This window comes from Delphinapterus leucas, chromosome 10, assembly GCF_059928025.1.
Source record: "Delphinapterus leucas isolate spDelLeu-1000000601 "Yukka" chromosome 10, BTC_Dleu_Yukka2, whole genome shotgun sequence".
Taxonomy (NCBI): Eukaryota; Metazoa; Chordata; class Mammalia; order Artiodactyla; family Monodontidae; genus Delphinapterus; species Delphinapterus leucas.
The window spans coordinates 68,434,855-68,461,165 of NC_143138.1; the positions used below are offsets into that span (position 1 = coordinate 68,434,855).

Sequence of the window (26,311 nt, forward strand, 5' to 3'; positions counted from 1 at the left end):
AAGCATCGTGCACGTGTTCAGCAGGGCAGAGTGCCGGGAGCCTCCCAAGGACACGGTGGGCAGATGCTCAGGAACCTACAGTTCCTCTGTGGACTCGCCCCCTGTGGGAATGACACGCTCAGTGAGGCCAACACTCTCGGCCAGCCCCCAAACCCCAGTGACCAATAAATGCAGCCACACTTGGGGCTCAGTGTTTTCAACCACAGCCTCACTGATGGACATTCCAAATGTTACCACATCATTCCCTGGCTTTGCCAGTCATCCAGGGCTCTCTACCGGCACTGGGAGAAAATTCAACCCCCTGGACGAGGCACCCTGCTCCTGCCTGCCTCCTTCCGCAGCTCCGCTCCCACCTCAGTGCTCCCGTGCCCAGCTCCCAGGGCCCCTCATCTACCCTTTCTTCCCCCTGCTCCGAGCATCCTGTCCTCCACTCACCTTGCAACCCCCCATGCCCAATCAGAAGCTCCTCTGTGCTCCGCACCTGGGCCTGCCCCATCCCTGCCTTGTTCCTCCAGCCACTGCGTCTCCAGGGCCAGGACACATGAGTGGGATGAATCAATGCCACACCACGCACAGGGCCTGCCACCTGCCCATGTGCCTGTGTCCCCTATTCCTGTCTTCTGCCTGCACTCATCGCTCCTCTCCCCTCTAAACCCAGGGCATCACTAGGCTCAAAGCTTGTCAACTCCCCATACACCACAGAGCCAGGGTACTCCACCCAGCACTCCTCCACCCCTCAATGCCACAGCCACTGGAGAATACTGGCTATGACTGGGGCTCACCTAGGATGCCTCACACCTGCCACTGGCAGCCGGCTTGCATCTCCTCTGAGTTGGCCCATCTTTTGGATAAATCCAGTGGCCTAGCCCCAGGAAGATGCTCTGCCCTGGACATGTTCACCTGGGCACGCCTCAGAGTCCTTGAGAAGAATCAGCCCGGAAGAGGATTCCCAACCATCATAGAAGGGCAGTTTAGCACGTGGACCCTACCTGCACATTTTCCTTTATTAGGAAAGTGTTCTAATCTCATAGATAACAAACTCTCAAGTGCATGTCGATTTGAACTTGGAAAAATGCAGGCCCTGGTGGTTAAAGAGAAATTGAATGTGAGACACAAGCCTGAGGAGGATTCTTGAAAGCAGGAGCAGGGCCATGTCCACATGCCCACCGTCGGCCTGTCTGCTTGCGGCACTGTGGCCATTTTGTAAGACCTCGGCCCACCGGGGCTAGGCTCTTCCAGTCCTCCAGGAATCGATACACTTCAGCTCTCAAAGCCCATCCCAAAAGGAAATGTTCCAGAAGCCCTGAATGGCCTTCACCTCACCGCAGCAGCCCCCAGACCCAGGCAGTGCTGTCGGGAGACAAAGCAGAGTGCAGTGGGGAAGAGCAGTGACTCAGACAGGCCGTGGTCGATATCTGAGCTCTACCACTGACCAGCTAGGCGGCCCTAGGCAAGAGGTTTCATCCCTCTGGGCCTCCACTTCCTCATCTTCTATAAAATGGGGATGATGACTGGGCCTGCCCTTCCAAGGGCTGGGCTGTGAGAGGCACTTATCTGCAAATCACCCACAGGCCTTTCTTGAGAAGCCAGTGCCTACTGCTTCCAAAGGACCCCCTTCCAGACATGCACGCTCTTCCTCTGGACACTGAGTCCCCCTGGCTCCCTCAGGAAAGGGCACCAGAGGGAGGGTGGGAACCTGGCAGCCCTCTGTCCTGACAGCCAGACGGGCGCTGCCTGCTGCCTGGGAAGGAGGGGATGGAAATTCTGAGTGTTTCTGAAAAGCGGCCCAGAAATGGACAGTGCCGAGCTGAGTCTCTGGAAGCAGGGGTGGGGGGGTGAGCGCCGCTGATTTTACCAACAGGAACCCTCCTTCTGAGCCCAAGCCCAGCCAGCTCCAAGAGTACTGAGGACCGCAGCCACATGCCCAAGCCAGGGAGGTGGCCTCTGGAAGAGAGGGCTGCAGGAACCTGAGGCTCAGACAGCAAGTGACTGTCAGAAGGTACCCAGCCTCCAGCCTTGCTCACAAGTCCAGGGTTCTGCCTGCCCTGGGCTATTCCTCCAGCCACAGCATTCGCTCCTGCTCTTACCTTCACCAGGACACAGCCCTTCTCTGCAACCTTGTCCGCTCTTACCAGAAGATATTACAGCACTTGGCACACCGCACGTAAAGATGGCTATCGCTGTGATTTACTTGCCACCCATGTGCCAGCCTTTTATACGTCACTTCATTTACTCCCTACAATGACCCCTCACAGCAGGCATTACTAACCTTAATTTTCAGATGGGGAAGCAGGCTGAGGGAGGTTAAATCACTTGGTCTAATAGAGGAAATGACGGCTGGGATCTGAACCCAAAGTACAGGCATTTCCTGACAGGAAGCAGCCTCTGACAGGTGACATGGCCTGCGGATTTGCTTCCACACCCCCAGCTCCTCTCTTCCATCCTTGTGGAGGCTCCTGGCTCCTGGCTCTAACACTTTTTGCGTCATTCCCCCACCCCACCTGCCCTGGAATGCCTGCCTGGCACAGGGCTGAACACAGAGCAGGCCGTCCACACACACTTGATGCCTCAAAGAGCCAAGCCCATCATGGTGACACTCCTGTGAAATGACACCTCCCCAAGGCAAAGGGCCAGCAGTCCCGCCCCGCACACCATCGCAGGCACTCACCTGCACTCCAGCACTCTGCAGATGTGGCATTTCCCCGAGAGCTCAGCAGATAAGCGATAAAGCAAGAGATAAGATGATGGGCAAGAGCAGGAAGAGACGCACTGCGAGGGCTGTGACGGGATAACAGGAGCAGTGTTTAAGGGGAGAAATCCTATCAGTGCTTTGTCTGTTCCACATCCAAGAGTACTAGGGGCCCTGCCTGGTGGTCCTCGTTAGTTCTCTCACAAGTAAGATTACAACATTAACCCAAACACACATACCTAGAAAGTCACACCAAGTGGACAACTTTCACTTGTACCAAATATAAACATCTTAACATCAAAAGAAAAAAAAATGATCAAACTCAGAATAGATGAATCTATTTAACTTCGTGGCAATCTCATTTGGGGTCTGTAGGTGTCCCCACCCTGGTGTGGGATCCCGGGCTCTCACAGTAGTTTAATCTACTTGCCTCAGTTTCTGTTGCTGCCAGCCTGTCATACGCCACCCTGAGCTCAGCACTGCGCACAGTAGGAATTGCGTAAATATCTGTGGTTGCTTTCAGCCACTCAAACACATGGGTAACCAACCCATACATTTTCATTAAAAAACAAAACAGCAGGACTTCCCTGGTGGCGCAGTGGTTAAGAATCCGCCTGCCAATGCAGGGGACACGGGTTCAAGCCCTGGTCTGGGAAGATCCCACATGCCACGGAGCAACTAAGCCCACGAGCCACAACTACTGAAGCCCGCGTGCCACAACTACTGAAGCCCGCACGCCTAGAGCCCGTGCTCTGCAACAAGAGAAGCCACCGCGATGTGAAGCCCACACACTGCAACGAAGAGTAGCCCCTGCTAGCTGCAACTAGAGAAAGCCCGTGTGCAGCAACAAAGACCCAATGCAGCAATAATAAAATATAAAATGAATAAATAAATCTTTTTAAAAAATTAAAAAAACAACAACAAAAAAACAAAAGAGCAGAGCTTGCAGGTCTTCCTTGTGACAAGAAATCAATCCATCTGGGATAACTTCTTAACTGGTCTCTGGATTGCCTATGGTCTCACCTTTTCATCATCAAGATGCAGGTGTGGATAAGAAGCTTCTGCCTAAGGTGGAGAAAGTTGGGGGAAGTATTAATCCTATCCTAACAAGAAAAAGAGCAACAATCTAAAAGGATCTTAACTTTTCTTAAATCAGAGAGCTGAGATCACAGAGCCTGAAATCTAAGGAAAGGCAGACTCTTCCAAGGAAAACAGAAAGTGAGCATCGGCTCACCTCTGGCAAAGCCTGGGAAGAAGGGACACTGACTGCCACATAAGTGGGTGAGAAGAACTGAGTTATGCATGTTAACAAGTTGCAGAGGCTGAGAGTGGCCAGGGTGAGAATGAAGAATGCCTGGGAGCCACAGATACAAGGGGAATTTGTACCTGCTCACAGGGTCTTCTCCACAGACCTCCGCTGGGCATTCATGAGAAAGACCGGGTGGGGGAAATAAAACATCCTTGAGGGTGCAGGCCTGGAGGAGGGGAGTAGACACAGAAAAGGCACGAAGCCCTACCAAGACCCTTCTTGCCTACGGAACAAAATCCTTAAGCTACTGGGGGAAGAGCAAAAAGAGATGAAAGCCCCTCTTCCCTTGTGGGAGAGGCAGGAAACCATCCTGAGTGGAGATCATCGAGGTATTCAAAGGCTGAGGGAGGGGCAGGACTACTGAGAATGCCCTACTTCTTTTTTTTTTTTTTAACATCTTTATTGCAGTATAATTACTTTACAATGGTGTGTTAGTTTCTGCTTCATAACAAAGTGTATCAGTTATATATATACATATGTTCCCATATCTCTTCCCTCTGGGTCTCCCTCCCTCCCACCCTCCCTATCCCACCCCTCCAGGCGGTCACAAAGCACCGAGCTGATCTCCCTGTGCTATGCAGCTGCTTCCCACTAGTTACCTACCTTACGTTTGGTAGTGTTTATATGTCCATGCCTCTCTCTCGCTTTGTCACGGCTTATCCCGCTCCCCATATCCTCAAGTCCATTCTCTAGTAGGTCTGTGTCTTTATTCCTGTCTTACCCCTAGGTTCTTCATGACATTTTTTTCCCTTAAATTCCATATATATGTGTTAGCATACAGTATCTGTCTTTCTCTTTCTGACTTACTTCACTCTGTATGACAGACTCTAGGTCTATCCGCCTCATTACAAATAGCTCAATTTTGTTTCTTTTTATGGCTGAGTAATATTCCATTATATATATGTGCCACATCTTCTTTAGCCATTCATCCGATGATGGACACTTAGGTTGTTTCCATCTCCGGGCTATTGTAAATAGAGCTGCAAAGAACATTTTGGTACATGACTCTTTTTGAATTATGGTTTTCTCAGGGTATATGCCCAGTAGTCGGATTGCTGGGTCATATGGTAGTTCTATTTGTAGTTTTTTAAGGAACCTCCATACTGTTCTCCATAGTGGCTGTACCAATTCACATTCCCACCAGCAGTGCAAGAGGGTTCCCTTTTCTCCACACCCTCTGCAGCATTTATTGTGTGTAGGTTTTTTGATGATGGCCATTCTGACTGGTGTGAGGTGATACCTCATTGTAGCTTTGATTTGCATTTCTCTAATGATTAATGATGCTGACCATTCTTTCATGTGTTTGTTGGCAGTCTGTATATCTCCTTTGGAGAAATGTCTATTTAGGTCTTCTGCCCATTTTTGGATTGGGTTGTTTGTTTTTTTGTTATTGAGCTGCATGAGCTGCTTATAAATTTTGGAGATTAATCCTTTGTCAGTTGCTTCATTTGCAAATATTTTCTCCCATTCTGAGGGTTGTCTTTTCGTCTTGTTTATGGTTTCCTTTGCTGTGCAAAAGCTTTGAAGTTTCATTAGGTCCCATTTGTTTATTTTTGTTTTTATTTCCATTTCTCTAGGAAGTGGGTCAAAAAGGATCTTGCTGTGATTTATGTCATAGAGTGTTCTGCCTATGTTTTCCTCTAAGAGTTTGATAGTTTCTGGCCTTACATTTAGGTCTTTAATCCATTTTGAGCTTATTTTTGTGTATGGTGTTAGGGAGTGATCTAATCTCATACTTTTACATGTACCTGTTCAGTTTTCCCAGCACCACTTATTGAAGAGGCTGTCCTTTCTCCACTGTACATTCCTGCCTCCTTTATCAAAGATAAGGTAACCATATGTGCGTGGGTTTATCTCTGGGCTTTCTATCCTGTTCCATTGATCTATCTTTCTGTTTTTGTGCCAGTACCTTACTGTCTTGATTACTGTAGCTTTGTAGTATAGTCTGAAGTCAGGGAGCCTGATTCCTCCAGCTCTGTTTTTCGTTCTCAAGATTGCTTTGGCTATTCGGAGTCTTTTGTGTTTCCATACAAATTGTGAAATTTTTTGTTCTAGTTCTGTGCAAGATGCCAGTGGTAGTTTGATAGGGATTGCATTGAATCTGTAGATTGCTTTGGGTAGTAGAGTCATTTTCACAATGTTGATTCTTCCAATCCAAGAACATGGTATATCTCTCCATCTATTTGTATCATCTTTAATTTTTTTCATCAGTGTCTTATAATTTTCTGCATACAGGTCTTTTGTCTCCTTAGGTAGATTTATTCCTAGATATTTTATTCTTTTTGTTGCAATGGTAAATGGGAGTGTTTTCTTGATTTCACTTTCAGATTTTTCATCATTAGTGTATAGGAATGCGAGAGATTTCTGTGCATTAATTTTATATCCTGCTACTTTACCAAATTCATTGATTAGCTCTAGTAGTTTTCTGGTAGCATCTTTAGGGTTCTCTATGTATAGTATCATGTCATCTGCAAACAGTGACAGCTTTACTTCTTCTTTTCCAATTTGGATTCCTTTTATTTCCTTTTCTTCTCTGATTACTGTGGCTAAAACTTCCAAAATTATGTTGAATAAGAGTGGTGAGAGTGGGCAACCTTGTCTTCTTCCTGATCTTAGTGGAAATGCTTTCAGTTTTTCACCATTGAGGACGATGTTGGCTGTGGGTTTGTCATATATGGCCTTTATTATGTTGAGGAAAGTTCCCTCTATGCCTACTTTCTGGAGGGTTTTTATCATAAATGGGTGTTGAATTTTGTCGAAAGCTTTCTCTGCATCTATTGAGATGATCATATCGTTTTTCTCCTTCAATTTGTTAATATGGTGTATCACGTTGATTGCTTTGCGTATATTGAAGGATCCTTGCATTCCTGGAATAAACCCCACTTGATCCTGGTGCATGATCCTTTTAATGTGCTGTTGGATTCTGTTTGCTAGTATTTTGTTGAGGATTTTTGCATCTATGTTCATCAGTGATATTGGCCTATAGTTTTCTTTCTTTGTTACATCCTTGTCTGGTTTTGGTATCAAGGTGATGGTGGCCTCATAGAATGAGTTTGGGAGAGGTCCTCCCTCTGCTATATTTTGGAAGAGTTTGAGAAGGAGGTGTTAGCTCTTCTCTAAATGTTTGATAGAATTCGCCTGTGAAGCCATCTGGTCCTGGGCTTTTGTTTGTTGGAAGATTTTTAATCACAGTTTCAATTTCAGTGCTTCTGATTGGTCTGTTCATATTTTCTATATCTTCCTGGTTCAGTCTTGGCAGGTTGTGCATTTCTAAGAATTTGTCCATTTCTTCTAGGTTGTCCATTTTATTGGCATAGAGTTGCTTGTAGTAATCTATCATGATCTTTTGTATTTCTGCAGTGTCAGTTGTTACTCCTCCTTTTTCATTTCGAATTCTATTGATTTGAGTCTTCTCCCTTTTTTTCTTGATGAGTCTGGCTAATGGTTTATCAATTTTGTTTATCTTCTCAAAGAACCAGCTTTTAGTTTTATTGATCTTTACTATTGTTTCCTTCATTTCTTTTTCATTTATTTCTGATCTGATTTTTATGATTTCTTTCCTTCTGCTAACTTTGGGGTTTTTTTGTTCTTCTTTCTCTAGTTGCTTTAGGTGCAAGGTTAGGTTGTTTATTTGAGATGTTTCCTGTTTCTTAAGGTAGGATTGTATTGCTATAAACTTCCCTCTTAGAACTGCTTTTGCTGCATCCCATAGGTTTTGGGTCGTCATGTCTCCATTGTCATTTGTTTCTAGGTGAGAATGCCCTACTTCTGAGACACAGGGCCTAAGACTGAAACTGGCCCAGGACAGCAGAGAATTCCTCCAACAAAGCTAGCAAGCACCAGGTAACAAGCAACGGCAGTCTACTGCTGGGGGAGGGACAAGACCATGGACACAGACATCCTCTGAGGGGCAGGACCCCAGGGTAGGTTGAAAGCTGGGGGTGGAGCAGGAACACTGAGAAAAATCCTCCAACACCCAGACCTCACCCTAAGTACAAGGTATCAACTCCTGATAAGACTATTTACCCCAGTCTCTGCTATTCTGAACATGATGTCTGGCATTCAATAAAAACTTATGAGACACTCAAAAAGGCAAGGAAAAAAACCCCCCACTGTCAAGAGACAAAGCAATCAGCAGAATTAGATTCAGATGACTTAGATGTGGGCACTGTCAGATGGAGAAAAAATCATTATGATTAATATGTTAAAGATTTTACTGGAAAATGTGGACAACATGCATGAACAGCTGGGGAATTTCAGCAGAGAGGTAGAAATTATAAGAAAGAGTCAGTGGTAATGCTAGAAATAAGAAACCCAATACCAGATATGAAGAATGACTTTGTTGGGCTACTACTGGGTTGGCCAAAATGTTCGTTTGGGAAGAGGTTTTGGAAAAACCCGAACGATCTTCTTGGCCAGTCCAACAGTAGGCTCAGCTCAGCTGAGGAAAAGAAACCAATGACCTTGAAGACAGACCAATTCCTTAAACTGAAACATAATAGGGGAAAAAAAAACCAGAACAGGCTACCTGTAAACTGTGGGACAATATCAAATTATCTAATACATGTGTGACTGAAATCCCAGAAGGAGAAGAAAGAGAAAAGAGACATTTCTTATAGTACAACTTTACTGGTAATGAATTCTCTCAGCTTTGGTTTGTCTGGAAACAAAAAAGGGGGGGTCTTTATCTCTCCATTTTTAAAAGGTTTTTTTTTCTGCATATAGAATTCTGGGTTGACAGTTTTTTCTTTGGACACTTGAAAAATGTTACTTCCATGTCTTCCAGCCTGTGCAGTTTTATGAGAATAGTTCTGTAATTCTTACCTTTGATCCTCTGTATATAATGTCTCCTTTCTTTATCTACCTTTAAGAATTTCTCTTAATCTTTGGTTTCAGAAGCTTAAATATAATTTGTGTAGGGTTCTGTTTTGTTTTTGTTTTTTCTTCAGCCTGCTTGTCATTTCTCTGAGCTTCTTGGATCTGTGGTTTGATGCCTTTTATCATTTTCCAAAAATTCTTGGCCATTATCTTTTCAATAGCACCAAAAAACATGAAATGTGTTATCAGTTTCCTATGGCTGTTCTAAAAAAAAATTGTCACATTTGGTGGCTTAAAATAACAGAAATTTATTCTCTCAGAGTTCTGGAGGCTGGAAGTCTGAAATTAAGATATCAAAAGGGCCTCACTCCCTCTGGAGGCACTAAGAATCCTTTCTTGCCTCTTCCAGCTTCTGGTGGCTCCAGAATTCCTTGGCTTATGGCTGCGTAACTCCACCCTCTGCTTCCACCTTCACATGGCCTTCTCTTCCCAGTGTGTCTCTTATAAGGACGCCTATCACTGGATTTAGGGCCAACCTAATAAAACAAGATGATCTAATCTCAAGATCCTTAACTTAAGCACATCGGCAAAGACGCTTTCACCAAGTAAGGTCACATTCACAGGTTCTGGGGGTTAGGATGTAGACATATTTCTTGGCAGGGGGGACACTATTCAACCCACTACAAAATGCTTAGATATAAATCAAACAACATATGTACAAAATCTGTATGCTGTAAACTAAAATACACTGATGAGAAAAGACTAATATCAATGAAGAGATACACCATGCTCATGTACTGAAGGCTCAAAGTTGTTAAGATGCCAGTTCTCCCCAAAATCATCTATAGCAATCAAAAAGCTTATTCCAAAATTTATATGGAAAGGCAAAGGAACTAGAAAAGCCAAAACATTTTTGAAAAAAAGAACAAAACTAGAGGACTCACATTACCTGATTTTATGACTTAGTCTAAAGCTAAAGCAATCAAGACAGTGTGGCATTGGTGAAAGGACAGACACATAGATCAGTGAACAAATAGAGTCCAGAAATATACACACAGATATATGGCCAATTAATTTTTTTAAATGGTACACCACTTACCAGAGAGAAAATAACATAGTGTTTTCAACAATTGCTGGAAAAATTGGAATCCTTATGCAAAAAAATGAGTTTCAGTACATATCTCATACTGTATACAAAAAGTAACTCAAAAATGATCCATAGACCTAAATGTAAAACCTAAAACTATAATACTGGTATGAATTTTTCTTCTAAAACATAGGAGAACATCTTTGTGACCTTGGGATAGGTAGATTTCTTAGATATGACAGCCAAAGTATGATCCGTAAAAGAAAAAGCCAATACAATGAACTTCATCAAAATTCAAAACTTCTGCTCTTTGAAAGACACTGTTAAGAAAATGAAAACACAAACCACAGACTGGGAGAAAATATTTGCAAGTCACATATCTGGTAAAGAACTTGTATCCAGAACACCTAAGAACTTTCATAATTCAATAAGACAACTAATTTAAAGAACAGGCAAAAGATTTGAAGACACTTCACCAAAGAACATATAAAGATGACAAACAAACGTAAAAAAATGTTCTACATCCTCAGTCATCAGGAAAATGCAAGTTAAAATCACCACGAGATATCACTTATACACCTATTACAATGCTTTAGAGTTAAAAAGACTGACCATCCCAAGTGCTGGGGAGGAGGTGGAGAAACTTGAACTCTCATACACTGCTGGTGAGAATGCAAGATGGAACAACCACTTTGGAAGACAGTTTGACAGTAACATAAAAGGTTAAGCACATACCCATTACACGTCTCAGCCATTCCACTCCTATTTACCCAAAAAGAATGGAAGCATATGTCCATAGAAAGATATGTATGTAAAAGTTAACAGCAGCTTTATTTGTAATAGCCCCAAAATTGAAAATAACCCAAGTGTTCACAGACAAACAAATTGTATATCCATTTGATGGAGTAGTACTCAGCAATAAAAAGAAATGAACTATTGATAAATGTAACAACATGGGTGAATCTCAAAATAATTAAGCTGAAAGAAACCAGACTGAAAAGAACATATAACTATACGATTTCAATTATATCAAATTCTGAAAAATGCAGAAAAAAGACTCGTAGTTGCCTGGGGCTGGAGGTGGAGGGACTGGATTGACTACAGAGAAGCACAAGGAAATTTGGAGGGACGATGGAAATATTCTATAACATGATCATGGTGGTGATTACACGATTGTTGAAACTCAGAGAATGGTTCACTTTTTAAAATGGTGAATGTTACTATTTGTGTACTAATAAATCTGACTTAAAAAAGAAAAAGATGCAGTTACAACCAAAATGCCCCTAGGATTTTGACACGGGCCCAACAGGCCCATCACATGACACTGCACTTGACACTACCCATCATTGCCACGCTGCACTCAAGGTGAAAATCACTGCCTCGCCGCAGGACATTACCAGTGGGCAAAACCCAAGGCTAAAGACCGCGGGTCAGGCCCGTGAGGTCCACCATTGGTCTGGGGATGATGGTTCCCAAATGCAGAAGGTCAGAGTCACATTTCAGTGACTCCCCAGTTGTTAGCAGATGTCTCAAGCAAGGTTTTCCAAGCAGCAGCTGCCCAGTCTATGGAACTTCAGGTCTCAGCGGCTTAGGGGTCCATACACAGTTTGACAGTCATGAGCAAGTGAGGTCTACATACACCTGGCTAGAAGCCAGGAATGGCTGCAGTTCTACCATAAAGATGTCATGAGCTGACTTGACAGAATGCCCCCCTCTAGTTGGGCGGGGTGGTCAATTATTAACACCTGCTTACGATGGAAATTTCTCCTTCTCTTTTAGTCTCTAACACCGGACCTTGCCCCCTGCCCAGCCTGCTCCAGAAACTAAAACTCTGTAACAGACAAAAGTATCTAGGAACTAACTGGTCCAAGGCTTGGGTCTGGCCAGAGGGGAGCCAGAGGTGACCCAGGCCCAAGATCTGGACTGTCTCACCAGTTACCCTCCTAGTATAGACCCTGAGTACAAAACGAAGAAATGGACAGACACACACACCATGGTTGAATCTTTTCAACTTAATCTTTCATCGAACTGCTCATCACATAGTCTGCTAAGCAAGGGTGCAGATTCACAGACACAGACGTTCCTTGGTTTTCACCTCAGGCCTTTGGCTTTGACAATTTGCCTCATGGAAAGTTAACAGGCATCCAGTTCGCCTGCCTCCCTGTCTGCTAAACCTGGCCCTGGTGAGGAGAGCAGGGGACAGAGCAGAGCTCACTTGGGCTCTGCTCAGCGCCAGCTTCTCAAGTGGAAATAGACACAGCTGTTTTCTCAAATCAAAGCTCAAAAGAAACCTGGTACTGTATTCCCCGCACATATTTGTGGACTAGATCTACTACAGCCTTGTCTGTCCTATAATTTAGGGTTCCGGCCTGGAGTCCAACAAGAGAGGAAACTTCTGGTTCTAAACATAGCCTTGAACCCAAGAGGAATTCTAGTTTCTTAAAATCATCTAATTGTTTGGCAATCTTGCCAATGTTCTTCCAAGCCAGCCCAAGTATGTGTGTGGGGTTTGGTTACCGCTGCTGGCTTTTGTCTAGAGTATGAATGTGCAGGGTGCCTCCACGTGTTCCCCACACCAGGCTCCCAAGGACAGTGAGCCAAGAGGCTCAGGGGGATGGGGCTGGACAGCTTCCTTTGAACTCAATCAGACTGTCCAAGATGACAGATCCCAATTCAGTGTAAGAGCCACCCTGTGACCCCAGGCTCCCACCAACGGGAAGCAGACAGGGTGTCCTCTGAACTAAGAACTGTGAAGCGGTCAAAGGATGGGTCTAACCTGGAGGATGAGGGATCCACGTGCCTGACCCAGGTCTCCTCACACAGAACCAGTGCCGTCCAGGCACCGAGACCACAGGCAGCTTGGCCCACTTTCTCACCTCACAGTCCTCTCCTGAGGGTCCCTCTGAGGCAGGGGCCACAGCTGCCTCTGTCATCCTATTACACCTGTGTGGGTCACAGGCCTCCCTGGCATGTGGGAGATGTTAAATGCACAAACCACGGAACCCCCGTCTCCTCACTCAGGCCCAAAGCAAGACCAAGGCTCCCACCCCCAGGGCTATGTCAGCCACTCCTGGGCTCAACCCCAGCCATCTCCTGCTGACTCCCCAGACGTGCTCTCCAATACTTGGTTTCCAAGTATTTCTCCCCACACAAGAGGGCTGACTTATACAGCTAAATGTGTTTCAAAGGCGTGAAAGGACGGCCTTGGTAAGAAGCAGGAAACAGGAAGTCATTCCAATGTCCAGATATGCCCCCAGGAGAAAAAAGTAGGGCAGGGGAGGACTGTCCTACTGAAACGACACGTGAGGGAAGCTGTGGGGAGAAGCGGGGGAGGACGAAACGGGGAGAGGAAGGCTAAGCAGTTGCAAACTGGTGGCAGCCATGAGAAAGCAAGCAGACCATCATGCAGCGAGAACTTTCCTGTGCCCAGGGGAGGTCCTGGCTCTCCTGCTTCTGAGCGTGGAGGAAAACCAACCCAAGCTTTAGGGGTGGAAGCCCTCCAGGTCATCACACCTGGTACAGCCAGAAACACGCTGACAGGTAGCAAGGCAGAGCCCAGGGCTCAGGGACACGGATGAGAAGGAACAGGGCAGGGCAGAGTGGCGGGGTCCTCCACACAGCCCAGGGAAGCCTCAGGAGGAGGCGATGCTGCAGAGCATCTGCTGCCAGTCTGCCCAGAGTTCCTGGAGAGGGTGCACCTCCGGAGCATTTTGAGAAACGACAACGTCCACAAGCAGACAACGCCGCCCTGCGGTCCCCATGCTGCTGACCAATACCTTTGTAAGAACTCCCTTTGAACACGACCTGTTTCCTGTAGGGCCGGCTCCTGCTCAGTTCAGCTCCACACACGTCACTAAGGGCCCACTCCAGGCTGGGTGCTAAGTAGCTCAGGTTGTTACCTCCTACCTTGAGACAGAAACACCTGCCCTCCCCACCACAAACACCTGAACTGAGACACCCTAGGCGGGAGATCAAGGCTTCTGATAAAGCTTAAGTGTTGACTGTTGTTTTTGTTTTGTTTTGTTTTAATTAAACTGCTTTGAACTAATTTTAGACTTAGAGAAAAGCTGCAAAAAATAGTACAGAAAATTTCCATATATCCCTCCCCAAGGCTCCCTCAGTGTTAACGTCTTACATAACCATTAGTACAATGGTCATGCCAGGAAATTAACATTGGGACCTTTCCATTAACCAAACCAAGGAAGGGCTCCATTTGAGCTTCACCAGTTTACCCATTGATGTCCTTGGATCCTGATGTATCCAGGATCCCACACTGCATTCAGTTTTCTCTTAGTCTCCTGCGATCTGTCCAGCCCCTCAGTTTTCCCTTGTATTTCATGACCTTGACATTTTTGAAGAGTACTGGTCAGTATTGTTGTCAAATGTCCCTCAGTTTGGATCTGTTTGATGTTTTCTCACAACTGGGGTGAGGTTATGCATTTTTGACAAGAGCACCACAAAAGCTATATGCATGACACCACAGGGCTCACACGGACAGGTCTTATATATCAGTGATGTTGACCTCAATCAGTGGTGATGTTGACCTCCCTGCCAGGTTTCTCCAATGCAAAGTTACATCTTTCCCTGTGTAGTCAATCATGGGGCACTGTGGCTTGGCACTGTGGCTCTTTAAAAGGGAACGTGTGGCTGTCATTACAAACTCTGCGTGTCAGCCCGGCTTGCTGATGGCCGCAGCTGCCCCACAGATGAGAGGCATCTAATGAAGATGAGCGGCAGAGCCGACGTCTCTGGAAGCCGCCAAAGCTCTCGGTGACAAAGAGGAACAGTAGCAGTTTATTTATAGATCCACTTGAAGACAGCTCATTGTAACTACTGGAGTTGAATTTTTAAAACCTCGGGAACAAAGGCTGGCTATTTTAAACTCTCCTTGCACTTAGTTCAATGGAGAGTGTTAGAGGCACCAACCATCCCCGGGCACCACTCCCACCACTCGGCAATTCATATTTTGTGCAGCATCTCAGGACAGGAGCAGAGCCTGTCAAGACAGATAACCAGGACCGGCTCTGCCTACCCCGCAGAGGCGGCGGGCCTCCGATGAGCCAAAGCCCTCACCCTGGTGCTGCCCAGGGAGGAGCTGAGGGAGGCTGCCTCCCCCCACCCCAACCCCGGTGTCTCACAGCTTCCCTTTCCTGGAAAATGAAGTTGCACACAGCTGTTGTGAATCAAGGTTACATCACCCCTCTCCCTCCCTCCCCCTGCAGGCTGTGAAGAGGGACAGCGCACCCCAGCGGACGCCTGCCCCAGGACAGCTGGCAGTAGCTGGCCCACCTGCGCTGACAGATCTCCAGGCTGGGACACGGGCGTCCTGGAGCTCAGAGTACACAACTCTCCCTTGGGAGGGTGGGAGGGTGGAGCCCCAAGGCTCCGCCTGGCCCGGCCCAACTGCAGCTCTAAACTAAGAGCGCTCAACCTCTCCGCGTAGCAGGACCGTGGTGAGAAGGGGAGACGTGGGCTTTCAAAGGCTCCCATGTCCCTATTTGAACAAAGAGCACACAACAATATTCTTGACACAATGCAGAAAAATGTGAACATGGACTAGGCATCTGGTATTAAGGAAATATTAATTTTGTTGGATGTGATAAGAGCACTGCAGTTATTTAACCCAGAAAAGTCTTTATTTAGGGTAACATATCTGGATTAAACAAAAATATTCCAACTCTTCTAAAAAAGGGTGGGAGGCGATGAACAAAATAAGATCGGCAAAATGCTAAAGCTAGGTAAAGGACACATGGGGGGGGTGGTTCATTATATTATTCTCTCTACTTTTTGTGCTAGCTTGAAAATTTCCACAATACAAAGGGTATTTTTTGTTGTTGGTAAAAAAATAAAAGCTCCAGGCTACTTGAATGAGCTGTGGAGCTGAGGCCAGGCAAGCGGGACCCCAGGAGGAAGGTGAGGCGCAGGATCACCCCCACTCTGGTGTTTCAAGCACAGGAGGCAGATTAGGCTGAATCCACAAACGTTCAGACCAGCTTTTGGCCCTGCCATAGAGAAAGCCCCGATGGCGCCAAGAGCATTCAGTGAACCCTGCAGCAATGTCCGGACCTTCAAAGAAACGAATTTTAAGATAATCTCCATGGAAACCATCTATTCTGATTTTTTTTCCATGGTAACCAATGAGAACATAAACACACACATTATCCAACACCCTTACACCACATGGGCAACGCTGCCATCCAATCTGGAAAATACAAGCTGAAAAGGGATTTTTTCCATTGAAAATGAAAAGAAGGACTAAAACTTCTAGTCCAGACATGTAGATTCTCCCACCCTCTACTGCCCACACCACCCCTTGCCACCTGCCCCCAAACTGACAAACCAGGTGAGAAAGTGGTTTCCTTCATTTAGCCTGGGACCATCAAACACGGCAAAAGGAAAACGCCAGAGCCTGCCTCTAGCCTCACACACTCAACCCACGCTGCCCACAGACAGCAGAATGTGTCTACTGAACTCTGATTTCCTGAACATTCTGCTCAGGTGTACAGATGCATGTTGGGCACCACATGGAGACCAAGGTCCCGGGCCTCCAGGGCAACAAGTTCGGCCTGTGAAAAACTGACCATGGCAGAGAGGGGCTGCTCCACCAAGCACAGTGCTCTGGGTAGGTGGACCAGGAAGATTTCACAAGCTGCTATCCTTCCTAGGAAGGCTGCACGGAGGAGGTGCCATCTGCAAAGAGACTAAAAGGAGGAGCACGGCTCTGCTGGGGAACAAAGGGGTGGAGCCAAAGAATCACAGTCAGATTTAAGCAACTGGGTCTATTTCCACCTGTGGCTCATTTCTTCCATTTTCAGGTTTCTAGGTTTGAAAGCAGCATGGAAGGGAGGGAGGGAGGGAGGGAGGGAGGGAGGGAGGCAGGCAGGCAGGCAGGCAGGCAGGCAGGCAGGCAGGCAGGCAGGCAGGCAGGCTAGCTCTCAGATGCCACCCTCTCTACTTCGCATGCATGGCCTCTGCTGGCTCTCTGTGGAGAGGGGACTTGTCAGCGTGGCCTAACCAGGCTGTGGATGTTTATCATCGCTGTCACCAAAATGGTAGCATCACTGCAGTGGCCCCAGGGCTGAAACAAAGGCACTCTGAGGCATGCGGTGTGCCCTGCCCAGGGCTGTGTGTGCCTTGTAGTAAAGCACCACAATGTCAGGACCCCACTGTCCTGTGATTTGGGCTCGATTCCCCATGTGCAACTGTGGAATCTCCACTGACCTTGAACCCATGCTTTGGCTGCCAGGGGGAAAGGAAACCCAAAACAGCTCTGAGTCCCTTGAAAGGGATGAGAGCTCTCACAGGTGTGTGTGAGCGAACAGGTTCACACACCGGGTGTGTCCCGATGCATGCAGAGCTGGACACAAGGGCGTCCAGGCTTTGTCTGGGTTCCACACTGTGACTAGCTTAATACATCTTGCCCTGGATTTCTGAGACTACGTCCCCTGTTGGTTTAAGTCATTCATAGGCCTTCCTTCCTAAGAATTGTGCCATTCTCCTCTGGATAGGGGCCTTGTGAATGGGATGGGAACTTTCCAGTGGCGGGAAACTACCATCAGCCCCTCAAAAGGGCAGCTCAGAGAAGGGAGTTCAGTTACTGCCCCATCCCACAGCCCCATCCTCTTGGTGCCACTGCTGTCATCATTGTTTCAGGGCTTGTTCCTGCTCTTGCTACCTGGAGGCACTTCCCCAAAAGGCTCTACAAAGAAGACCTCCACCTGGGGGTTAAAATGTTGGGCCACAAGCACCCAGGCCGTCTCAAGCTCAGGTGTCAGAGACTCACCTGCCAGCTTCCCTAAAGACCCAGCAGACTCTGGAGGATGGGAGGTGACCTAGGCACGCCCATCTGCAGGGTAAGAGGTGGACACTAAGGACAATGCAGGAGGCAGGTGGCCTGGAGAACATGGATTCAAGCACTGATGACTGAACTGATGCAGCAGCACTAATGGCCAGGATAGGAGCTGAGAGAGGATGACAGGCCCGGCGGAGGCCCACGGAGGGCTGCCCTGGGTCCCATCCTCTAACTGATGTCCTTGGCTGGGAATAAAACCACACATCTGCCTGCCCAGTTGTAAACAGAGCTCAGTGGGTTTAAAGAGTGCCTTTAGGTCTAAAGAGCCTAAAGGGCAGCACTGGGATTTCTTTAAACACCGCACCACGATCAGAACCAACCACACCGCTCTTCCTCTTCTGGAAGGATGAAGACTACAATGCTCCAAACTGGGCTGAAGGGACACCAATTCTCCAGGTGCCTCTCCCAAGCTGTAGCCCCGTGAGCCATAGAAACATGCTAAGATGGACAGAGACTCACTCTCTCTTTCCACTCTTTCCAGCCACCTCCCTGCCCGCGATGCCAGGGTGTCAATCGGCTAGACTGTTTTCCAACCAACCAGCAGCATCAGCGTCACCTAGAAATTTGTTAGGAATGTAAATTCCTTACTGAATCAGACACTCTGGGGATGGGGCAAGCTGAATTTTAACAAGCCCTTAGGGTGATTCTGATGCACACTAAAGTTTGAGAACCACTGCAAAAGGCTTGCTGCAATCAATGTCAAATGTTAAAAGGCCTGTCTCCTCACTCCACTGCCAGGAAGCCCAGTAACTCTGCCTGATGCGTTTCTGCAAACATTGTTCTCGTGCTTGTCAAAGGCAACCCCTCCCTTCTTGTAAACACAGTAATTATTTAACATGTGCCTGGTAGCAGCCCTGACCCACCTCCCAGTAAGTCAGTTGTAGCCTCTGGAAGGAAAGGAGAGGGCGTCCCTCCTGCCTCCCAGTACTGGATACAACAGGTCAGCGGGGAGGGCTCAGCCCCTCACTCTGATCCCTGGGCCCAGGAAGCCCCTCTGCTAGGGGCGTCGAATATCTGGTGCTCCTCGACTATGCACAGCCATGTTACCCATCAGCTACTGTCCAAGGGTGCTCTCTTTCAAGCAGGAAACTTTCTTTAAATATCGCAGTTTGGTGACAAATATTGAATCTTCTATATTTCTAGTCTCCTCTGTCTTCCCATGGAAACTAAGAAACCTAGAGCACTTTCCATGACTTCCATTCAGGTAAAGGTGGGGAAAATGCAATCTGAGTGTGGAGTGAGGCATCTGTCTGAGCACCTCTATCGCCCAGGGTCAGCAAAGGCTGTGGCGGCTGCCCTGCCCTGCCCTCCCCTCACCCCTGCAGGATGGTCTTTTGCAGAGTGAGCCGGTAAAATGGAAAATGCCCAGAGAAGTAATGTACTCTGGGGGGAGAAATCACGATACAGAGAATCCAGATGACCTGTCTGAGGTTACAGGAGAGATGTGCCACATCCAGCCAGGCCCCAGCCTCGGCTTGGAACAGGATACAGGGGCAATACTGTCAGCCAAGCTCTTAAAGTGGCTCCCAGAGCCAGAAGTTTCCAGCATCATCCACCTCCCTAGTAGGGCTGCCCGAGAATCCTCTCCAGTACAGCCATCCTTGTAAGATTGCTGTCCTCACCACGGGAAGCACCTGGCCAGCCAGGTCTCTTATTGTTCCCCTGTACTGTGCCCAGCCCCAGGCCATTCCAGGTGATCTGGAGACACCTCACAGAAAAGGAACCTCGGGGTCTTAGTGGGGGGAATAACGGGGACCAGCAACGGGGAGTCAAATTTCACCAAGGGTGAGGGGCATGCAGACACCAGAGGCCCCAAGGCGGTGCTGCCAGGACTCAACACAAGTGCACAAACACAAAAGTGACGAAGGGCTGTTTCTGAGTCACCAGGGTCTGTCCTGTGCTGGGCTTGCATATCTGTCCCAGGGGCTGAGGAGGCTAGGATGCCCACTGAGAAATGGGGAGAATACCTCTTGATCGTTTCCAGTCTAGGGTCTCTTACTTTTGCTAACAAAAGGGCTGAGACCCAAGGGCACAGGCTTGATTGGTACCTGGGCCACTCACCAGCAGGTGACCTTTGGGCTCAGGTTTCTCCTCTGTGCAGCACAGCGGGCAGGAATGAATTATCCCATGGGAGTCATCCACTAAGTCCCAGGAAACATGAAAACAAAGTCCCCACTGTTCCTAAGTCAGCCCCCAAGGCCCAGGCCCTGCCAGGCCCAACAATGGCCAAACCAGGCAAGAAGGTACTGGGAGGGGCCAGGGAGCATCTGCTTTCCTGTGTTTCTCACCAGGCTCTCGTTCACATGGATGAAGGAGACTGTGGAAGGCCAGCTATTCAGCCAGAGGGTGCAGCAGAGTGAGAGCCCCCAGCACATTAAGAGGCAAATCTCGACCCCCACAGATGCCCCGAGCCCAAGGCAAGGTCAGCCGATGTGTTAGGAGTCTGGGTCCCATGAAACCAACACTTTTCCAAGATGCCTGTGTGCCTGGCATCCTCTGACTGAGGATCTGCTGCCAAGAGCCCCTTGCAACAGCTTGGAGAACTCAGAGCCAGAACTGGCCTCAAGTGGAGAAATGAGAGGCTCCCCTCTAAGACACTTGGGGTTCACAATGCCCCATCTACCAACCCACACTTCTCCTCACTACGAAAAGCAAATGCCAGCCAGAAATGTGTGTTCTCAGTAAAAGACCCAAGTCATCCAAGTTCCCAAGCGAGAAAGCAAATCTATGAGGCAGGTGGAAACGGGCCCCTTCCCCAAACCTGACCCAATGACTTCTCAGTCCAGGTGCCTGCATGAGAACCCAGATCTTGAGCAAACGCCACCTGGGACTCCCAGATCCTCAGAGTGGGGCAAGATCCAGTGCCAAGACTCTCTGCGCCAGGGATCAGGGCCCAAGAATCCCTAAGTCAAGCCCACTCTGTAAAGCACCCCAAAATGGAAATGTGGGAGCTGAAGGGGGGCACAGGGGGTGTCTGGGGCTCCCCCTTCAGAACCAGAGAAACTAGGAAGAAGAAACAGGCCATCCTTAGGGAAGGCTGAGGCCTTGGACCAGATATCCTCGGCTAACCTGGCCTCCTCTTCCTGGGGACAGTCCTAGCACTGAGGCTCAGGGGGTCCTGGGCAGCACGCCCTGAGGAGCAGGGGGTGAGGGGGGGAAAAGAGGCCTGTTTCCACCCACCTCATGGATTTGCTTTTGTGTCTGTGAGCAGAGAGGACTTGGGCTACTCATCAGGAAGCACAACTGATGCCCGCAAGAGTCCAGAAGCCACAGTGGACCTCACAGGGACAGTCCGCTGAGCGGAGTCAACCTCAAATGTGACCCGGTCAGAAGGGCCCCCACCCCCGCCTGCTGTCCCTCACCGCAGCAGGTTTGGAGCACATTAAGTCCCCTGCCCGGGCAGGGGACTCGCCTAGCTCTGTTGGACAGAGGAGGAAAAGGAACATTTTAAAAATAGCTAAAGCTTGGTGAGCACTTGCCACATGCCGGGCACGGTTCCAAGTGCCTGCTTGGCACGTACCACCTCGTGAAATCTCCCAAAGGAGGACCTGGCATCTCCCCATTTGAGGTGAGTGGAGAAAAGCCCTCGGCCCTAGACCTCAAGGTTCTCTGAACTGGAGGGCAGCCAGCCCAGAGAACTCAGGAAGTGGTTTTTTAGTTTTACTGAATTACCTAGAATTCGGCCTTCTTCCGCTCCCGCCCCACCCAGCACAACCTTCCTTCTCAATTGCATAACAGGCTCTCAGATGTTTGAAGAGAGGGCAAGAATAAGATTATATCAGAATAGATGCATCTTTGCTATTAAAAATGGTTTTACGACGCTTCTGTGGTTGAGGTAGAAGTTAGCTATGGCGGCTGGGACTTGGGGGGCACATGCCAAATCCAAGGTCAGCCAAGACACAGTGGTCCATAGCCTCGGACAGACCAAAAAGCAGAGACAGCAGGAGGGAGTGAGAACGGTGAGGATGAGTGCAGAGAGGGCGAGAGGACGAGGGCTGTAGCAGGAACAGAGCTAAACAGGAGCCCCTTGAAAACGCCGGCACAAGCCCCTGCCACAGACAGCTCATGGGGCCCCACACAAGCCCCTCTGGGAGGCGGCTCATCTGCTTGAAACCTTGCAACCTTCCTCCAGCCATGCAGCGTGTCGTGGGGCAGACCACGGAGTTTCCTGCCCACCCTCAGCCCAGTGCACGGGCTGGAGTCCTTCCTCTGCAGGCTTCCAAGCAGAGAAAGCTCCCCAGCCACAGCCCTGAAATCCCTCCTCATCGCAACTCAGCCAAGAATAGAGGGAAAATGGAACCCATTATTCTCATTCTGAAGGGCTGGGAAATGGCTTTTGCTTTTCAACATGAAATGTGTCTAAAAATAAGCTGTGAATTTCAACCAGAGGTTGAAAATAGCTCCGGCAGTGAACAGAGCTCTGTTCAGAGTGGGCTCAAGGATGGCCTTCATTCCAAGAGTGGGAGTTGAATGCCACAGTCAGGGCAGGGGTCCAGGGCAGGGGCTGTCACAGGCTCACAGGGCTGCCCTTGCCATGGTCTGCCCCTCTGGCTTTAAACTGCCAAACTCTAATAGGCATGTGGTCCAGAATTCAAGATCCAGCACCTGGTCCAATGTGCTTCCTAAAATCCCCAAACGTGCAGGAGTGACTCGTGCGGCATTAGAATCTGAGACCCAGTGTGCAGACAGAGCTGAAGGGGTAGGGGCCTTCAGGTTTGAGAGCTCCTTGGGCACGGTGGTGGTGCTCGTGGGCTCTCTGAGAAGCCAAGCCACCAAATCACTCACGAGGTACTACCGTAGAGCCCGGGAAGCCCGCAGGCAGGAAGGGTAAGAATACACTCCAAGTGTAGTGAAGAAAACCAAGTTGCTCAAGGTCTTTTTTGTTGTTTACCATCACTCATGGAAGATTCCACAGTTTGATAAGCCAAACGACATTTCTACAAAATGGGCTTGGGTTAGAAAGTCAGGCTGAGAGACCTGGGCCACAGCTGCGGGGGCGGGGAGCCCAGATCTGGCCCATCAAGCAGGAGCACAGGCTCCAGAGTCCTCAGTGCCCCCCCTAAGCTCCTCCCACCATGACAGCCATGCCCGCACTCCCACCCTCCTCCTGCTGCTGCAGCAGCCCCCTTTCTGGGCTCACTCCGAGGCAAGAGTTACTGCAGTGATTCCCAACTGGGAGCAGTGCTGCTCCCCAGGAGACATCTGGCAATGTCTGAAGACATTTGTGACTGTCACAACTGGGGGCAGGGGATGCTACCGGCAGCTAGTGGGATGTTCCTAAACATCCTACAATGAACAGGATTTCTTTGGGCCAAGATTCATCTGGCCCAAAGAATCGACGTGCCGAGGCTGAGAACCCCTGGGTTGCTGGAAGGATGGTAATGTGGACAGAGCTAGACGGGTGGGGGCTCCCTGAACTTACAAGCTCCTGGGCTCCCTGAGGAGCTGAGACACCCCGGCCGGCCACAGAATCGGTCACCAGTACTATCTCGGCACCAGGGAAGCCCTGGTGCAGGACGGGCGAGACCATACTCGTCAGCTTGCCTTCCCAACTCAGGGGAAGACCTAGCCACTGAGCCGTGCTATGCTGACTAGCTTGTCTCAGTTTGGGAAGACGAAAAAATTCTGTGTACGATGGTGATGATTGTTGCCCAACAGTGTGAATGTACTTAATGCCACTCAATTGTATGCTTAAAAATAGGCAAAATGGTGAATTTTATGTTACATATATAAAACAAAACAAAACAAAACAGCCTCCCCAATTCTCCTCTTGACCTGGGAGTCCTGAGATCAGAGCAGCCCCTGAAAGGGTACACCGGTGGTATGCGTGTGTGGACATAGTGCGTCTGGAGGAGGACCTATAGGTCACGTCAGAGTCTCAAAGGGGCCTGAGACAAATGAGGAAAAAGCCCCAAACGAAGAATGATTTCAGCATTAACAAGTCAAGTCACTTCATAGGTTAGCAGAGGTCACCTACATCACACATGGGGTCCTCAGAGCCTGTGAGTGTATTCGGGTCCCATCGTGGAAACAGAGGCTTGCAAAGAGTGGAGGCTTGCAAAGAGTGGGTGCTTTACCTGGGACCACACCCCTTCCCCAATTTGAGCCCCACGTGGTGATGCCCTCTGGGCAGAGGGCCTGAGGGGAATACGGGAACAAATGGTTTTCCTGAGCCTGGCTGATGGTTCGAGCACCCAGGCCCTACCCTGCCCTGTCCTGCTGGCTTTCCCCACCCCACATCCTTCATCCTAGATGATCAGGCCCCACAGCTATGGGAAGCAAGGGTGCCCCACACCCCGTCTCTGAGCTAGGGCTGAAGGGACAAGAGGCAGCTGGTCCAAGTTACTTTCTCAGTAGTTACAAGAAAAGGAGCATGGGATTCTCCCCTTGCTGGTGATTACTAACCATTCCCAAGAGACAGGTGGCAGGGCCCTCCCCCAGGGTGGGAAAGAGCTTCCAGGCAGCCCTCTGCCACCTGCAGTTTCTAGCTTACTCAGCCCTGCTCAGAGGGACCAGCATGGTGGGTCCCCAGGTCCAGGCACCAGGCAGGCAACTAAGCCCCAGGTGTCTCCTCTGTGAATGAGCGCAGTAACTTTACCCACTCATCCTAATGAGGTAAGGAACATACAGGGCAGTACACGTAAAGGCCTCGGCAGGGCCTGGCTCGCCGTAAATACCCAAGAGACGGGAAGCTGTCGGGGAGTGGGCATGGACCCCAGAGGATCCCAACTCCACAGTTTGGAAGATGCCTTTCCAGGTGGAAGATGAAATGGCAGCAAGCACACCACCGTGCAACCCAGCCATCCCCTCCCCGCGCCCCCCAACAAACCCAAACGCTGAGAACCGGCCACTCCTTAGCAAATGCGGAGGGAGAACAAAACCTCTGGGCCAAGGGCAACCCTTGGAAGAAAAGCTTTAAATCCCAACCTGGCCTGTTCCTAGAGGGAGCCCCAACACACAGGATGGGGTGTGGGCGGGGCAGGGCCCTCTGCTGGAGCCAAAGAAAGCCCCGGGATGGACTCAGAGGCTTCCTGGTTCTATTCTGGGCCAACCTTGACTTGCTGGGGACCTTGGGCAAGCCGCTTCCTGTTGTTCAGGCCAGTTTCCGCGTGTGGGAGAGGCCACACTGCCTCTAAGGTCCAGGAGGGAGAGATTTAAGCAGCCTGAGGCCACTGGAGCTTACAACCCTCACAGTTCCACCTCCTTGGCTTCACCGTTTATTTTAGCCAAAGCTGAATGTGACCTTATTCAGTGAGACGGTATCAGTTATCTTTTTTCCCCCAGATATTTGTCCAAAAAATATTAACTATTTTAATTCAGGAACACTGAATGCCCTTTTACCAACAAAGGTACTAAAAATGGTTTGTGGCTGAGGAACTTCCTTTCCGTGGTTAAAATAAAAAAAAAAAAAAAAAAAAAGGAAGTAAGAACAACAGGAATGAGGCCCTTCCCATTTGTCCCAGCTGTGGCTTCAGGCCCCACACCCTCTAGGAACCCGACATCAAGCTCAAGGATCAGCAAAGGATGGGTCCTTCCTTTCCTCAGGCCTCAAATAACCAACGGTTTACAGCATGGAAATAGTCCCCCACCAGACGGTACAGGGCCTAGGCACCCAGCAGTGTGCGCTAACAGCCTCTTCATGTCTTATGTGTTCATTCCAGATTTGAAACAAAGCACCACAAGCACTTAAGTTTTTGGTAAATGATGAGATCTTACCAGGGTCTCTTCCCTGGGACCGGCCTAAGCCTGCAGCACCCCTACCACCCCCGAGCCCAGTGCTATTCACCATGACCCAGCCCACCAGTCACAGGGCTCAGGATATGCCTGTCAAGCCACTTACCAGAGTCCTGGAGGAGCTGGCCAGCGTGGCCAGGGGCCTCTGCACTCTTAGGACTTCTCCGTAATTGACAACATCAAAGTTACTCTTCCAAACCATTACCTGCCGAGACCAATGAGCACACAGAATCAGGGGGAGAAAAATCCCTTACCAGTCCTTCTCCATGGAGAAAATGGGCCCAGAGGCCACCCCCAAAGTTCTGGGCCAGTGGTGGGACTGTGATCCCCACCTGGCACCCCACTCCCTCTGGGACCTGCCCCATCTCTGAACAGGCCCCGAGAGGATCGGGTGCTCCACCAGGATGGAGAGTCACTATCACCACTGGGCCTCTGCACTGGCTGCTCCCTGGGCCTGGCTCTGTGTAGCTGGCACCTCAGGCTGAAGTGTCTGCTCTAATACCACCTTCTCAGAGAGGCCTTCCCTGGCCCTCCTGCTAGTTGTTATCATAGCCCTCTATTTCTTTCCTTCAAGGCATCAGAGTCGGTATTTAGTTAATCTTTGTCCCTTTTCCTTGTCTACCATCTGTCTCCCCACTAAAATACAAGTTCCTTAGGGTGGGGGCCTGGCTGGCTTCACTGTGAGAAGTGGTTCAGGTACAGACTCCAGGCCGGATAACCAGGGTTAAGATCCTGGCTCCACCCCTTACTATGTGGCTCTAGGCAAGGGACTCAACCTCTCTGTGCCTCAGTTTCCTCATCTGTGAAAAGGGAATGGTCATA

The 26,311-nt window shown here is 49.0% G+C and overlaps 1 protein-coding gene across 3 annotated transcripts in view; it reads right to left on the reverse strand.

Annotated features, from left to right (window-relative positions):
- Window positions 1–26,311, reverse strand: part of POC1A (POC1 centriolar protein A) — a 94,137-nt gene that overhangs the window by 39,098 nt on the left and 28,728 nt on the right. Inside the window, exon 9 of one of the 3 annotated variants that reach the window (XM_022572954.3) lies at window positions 25,596–25,694. The exons of the other annotated variants lie outside the window; for them this stretch is intronic. Within the exon in view, the coding sequence (XP_022428662.1) occupies window positions 25,596–25,694 (99 nt within the window). The remainder of the gene's footprint in view (window positions 1–25,595; window positions 25,695–26,311) is intronic. 3 annotated transcript variants of the gene reach the window in all.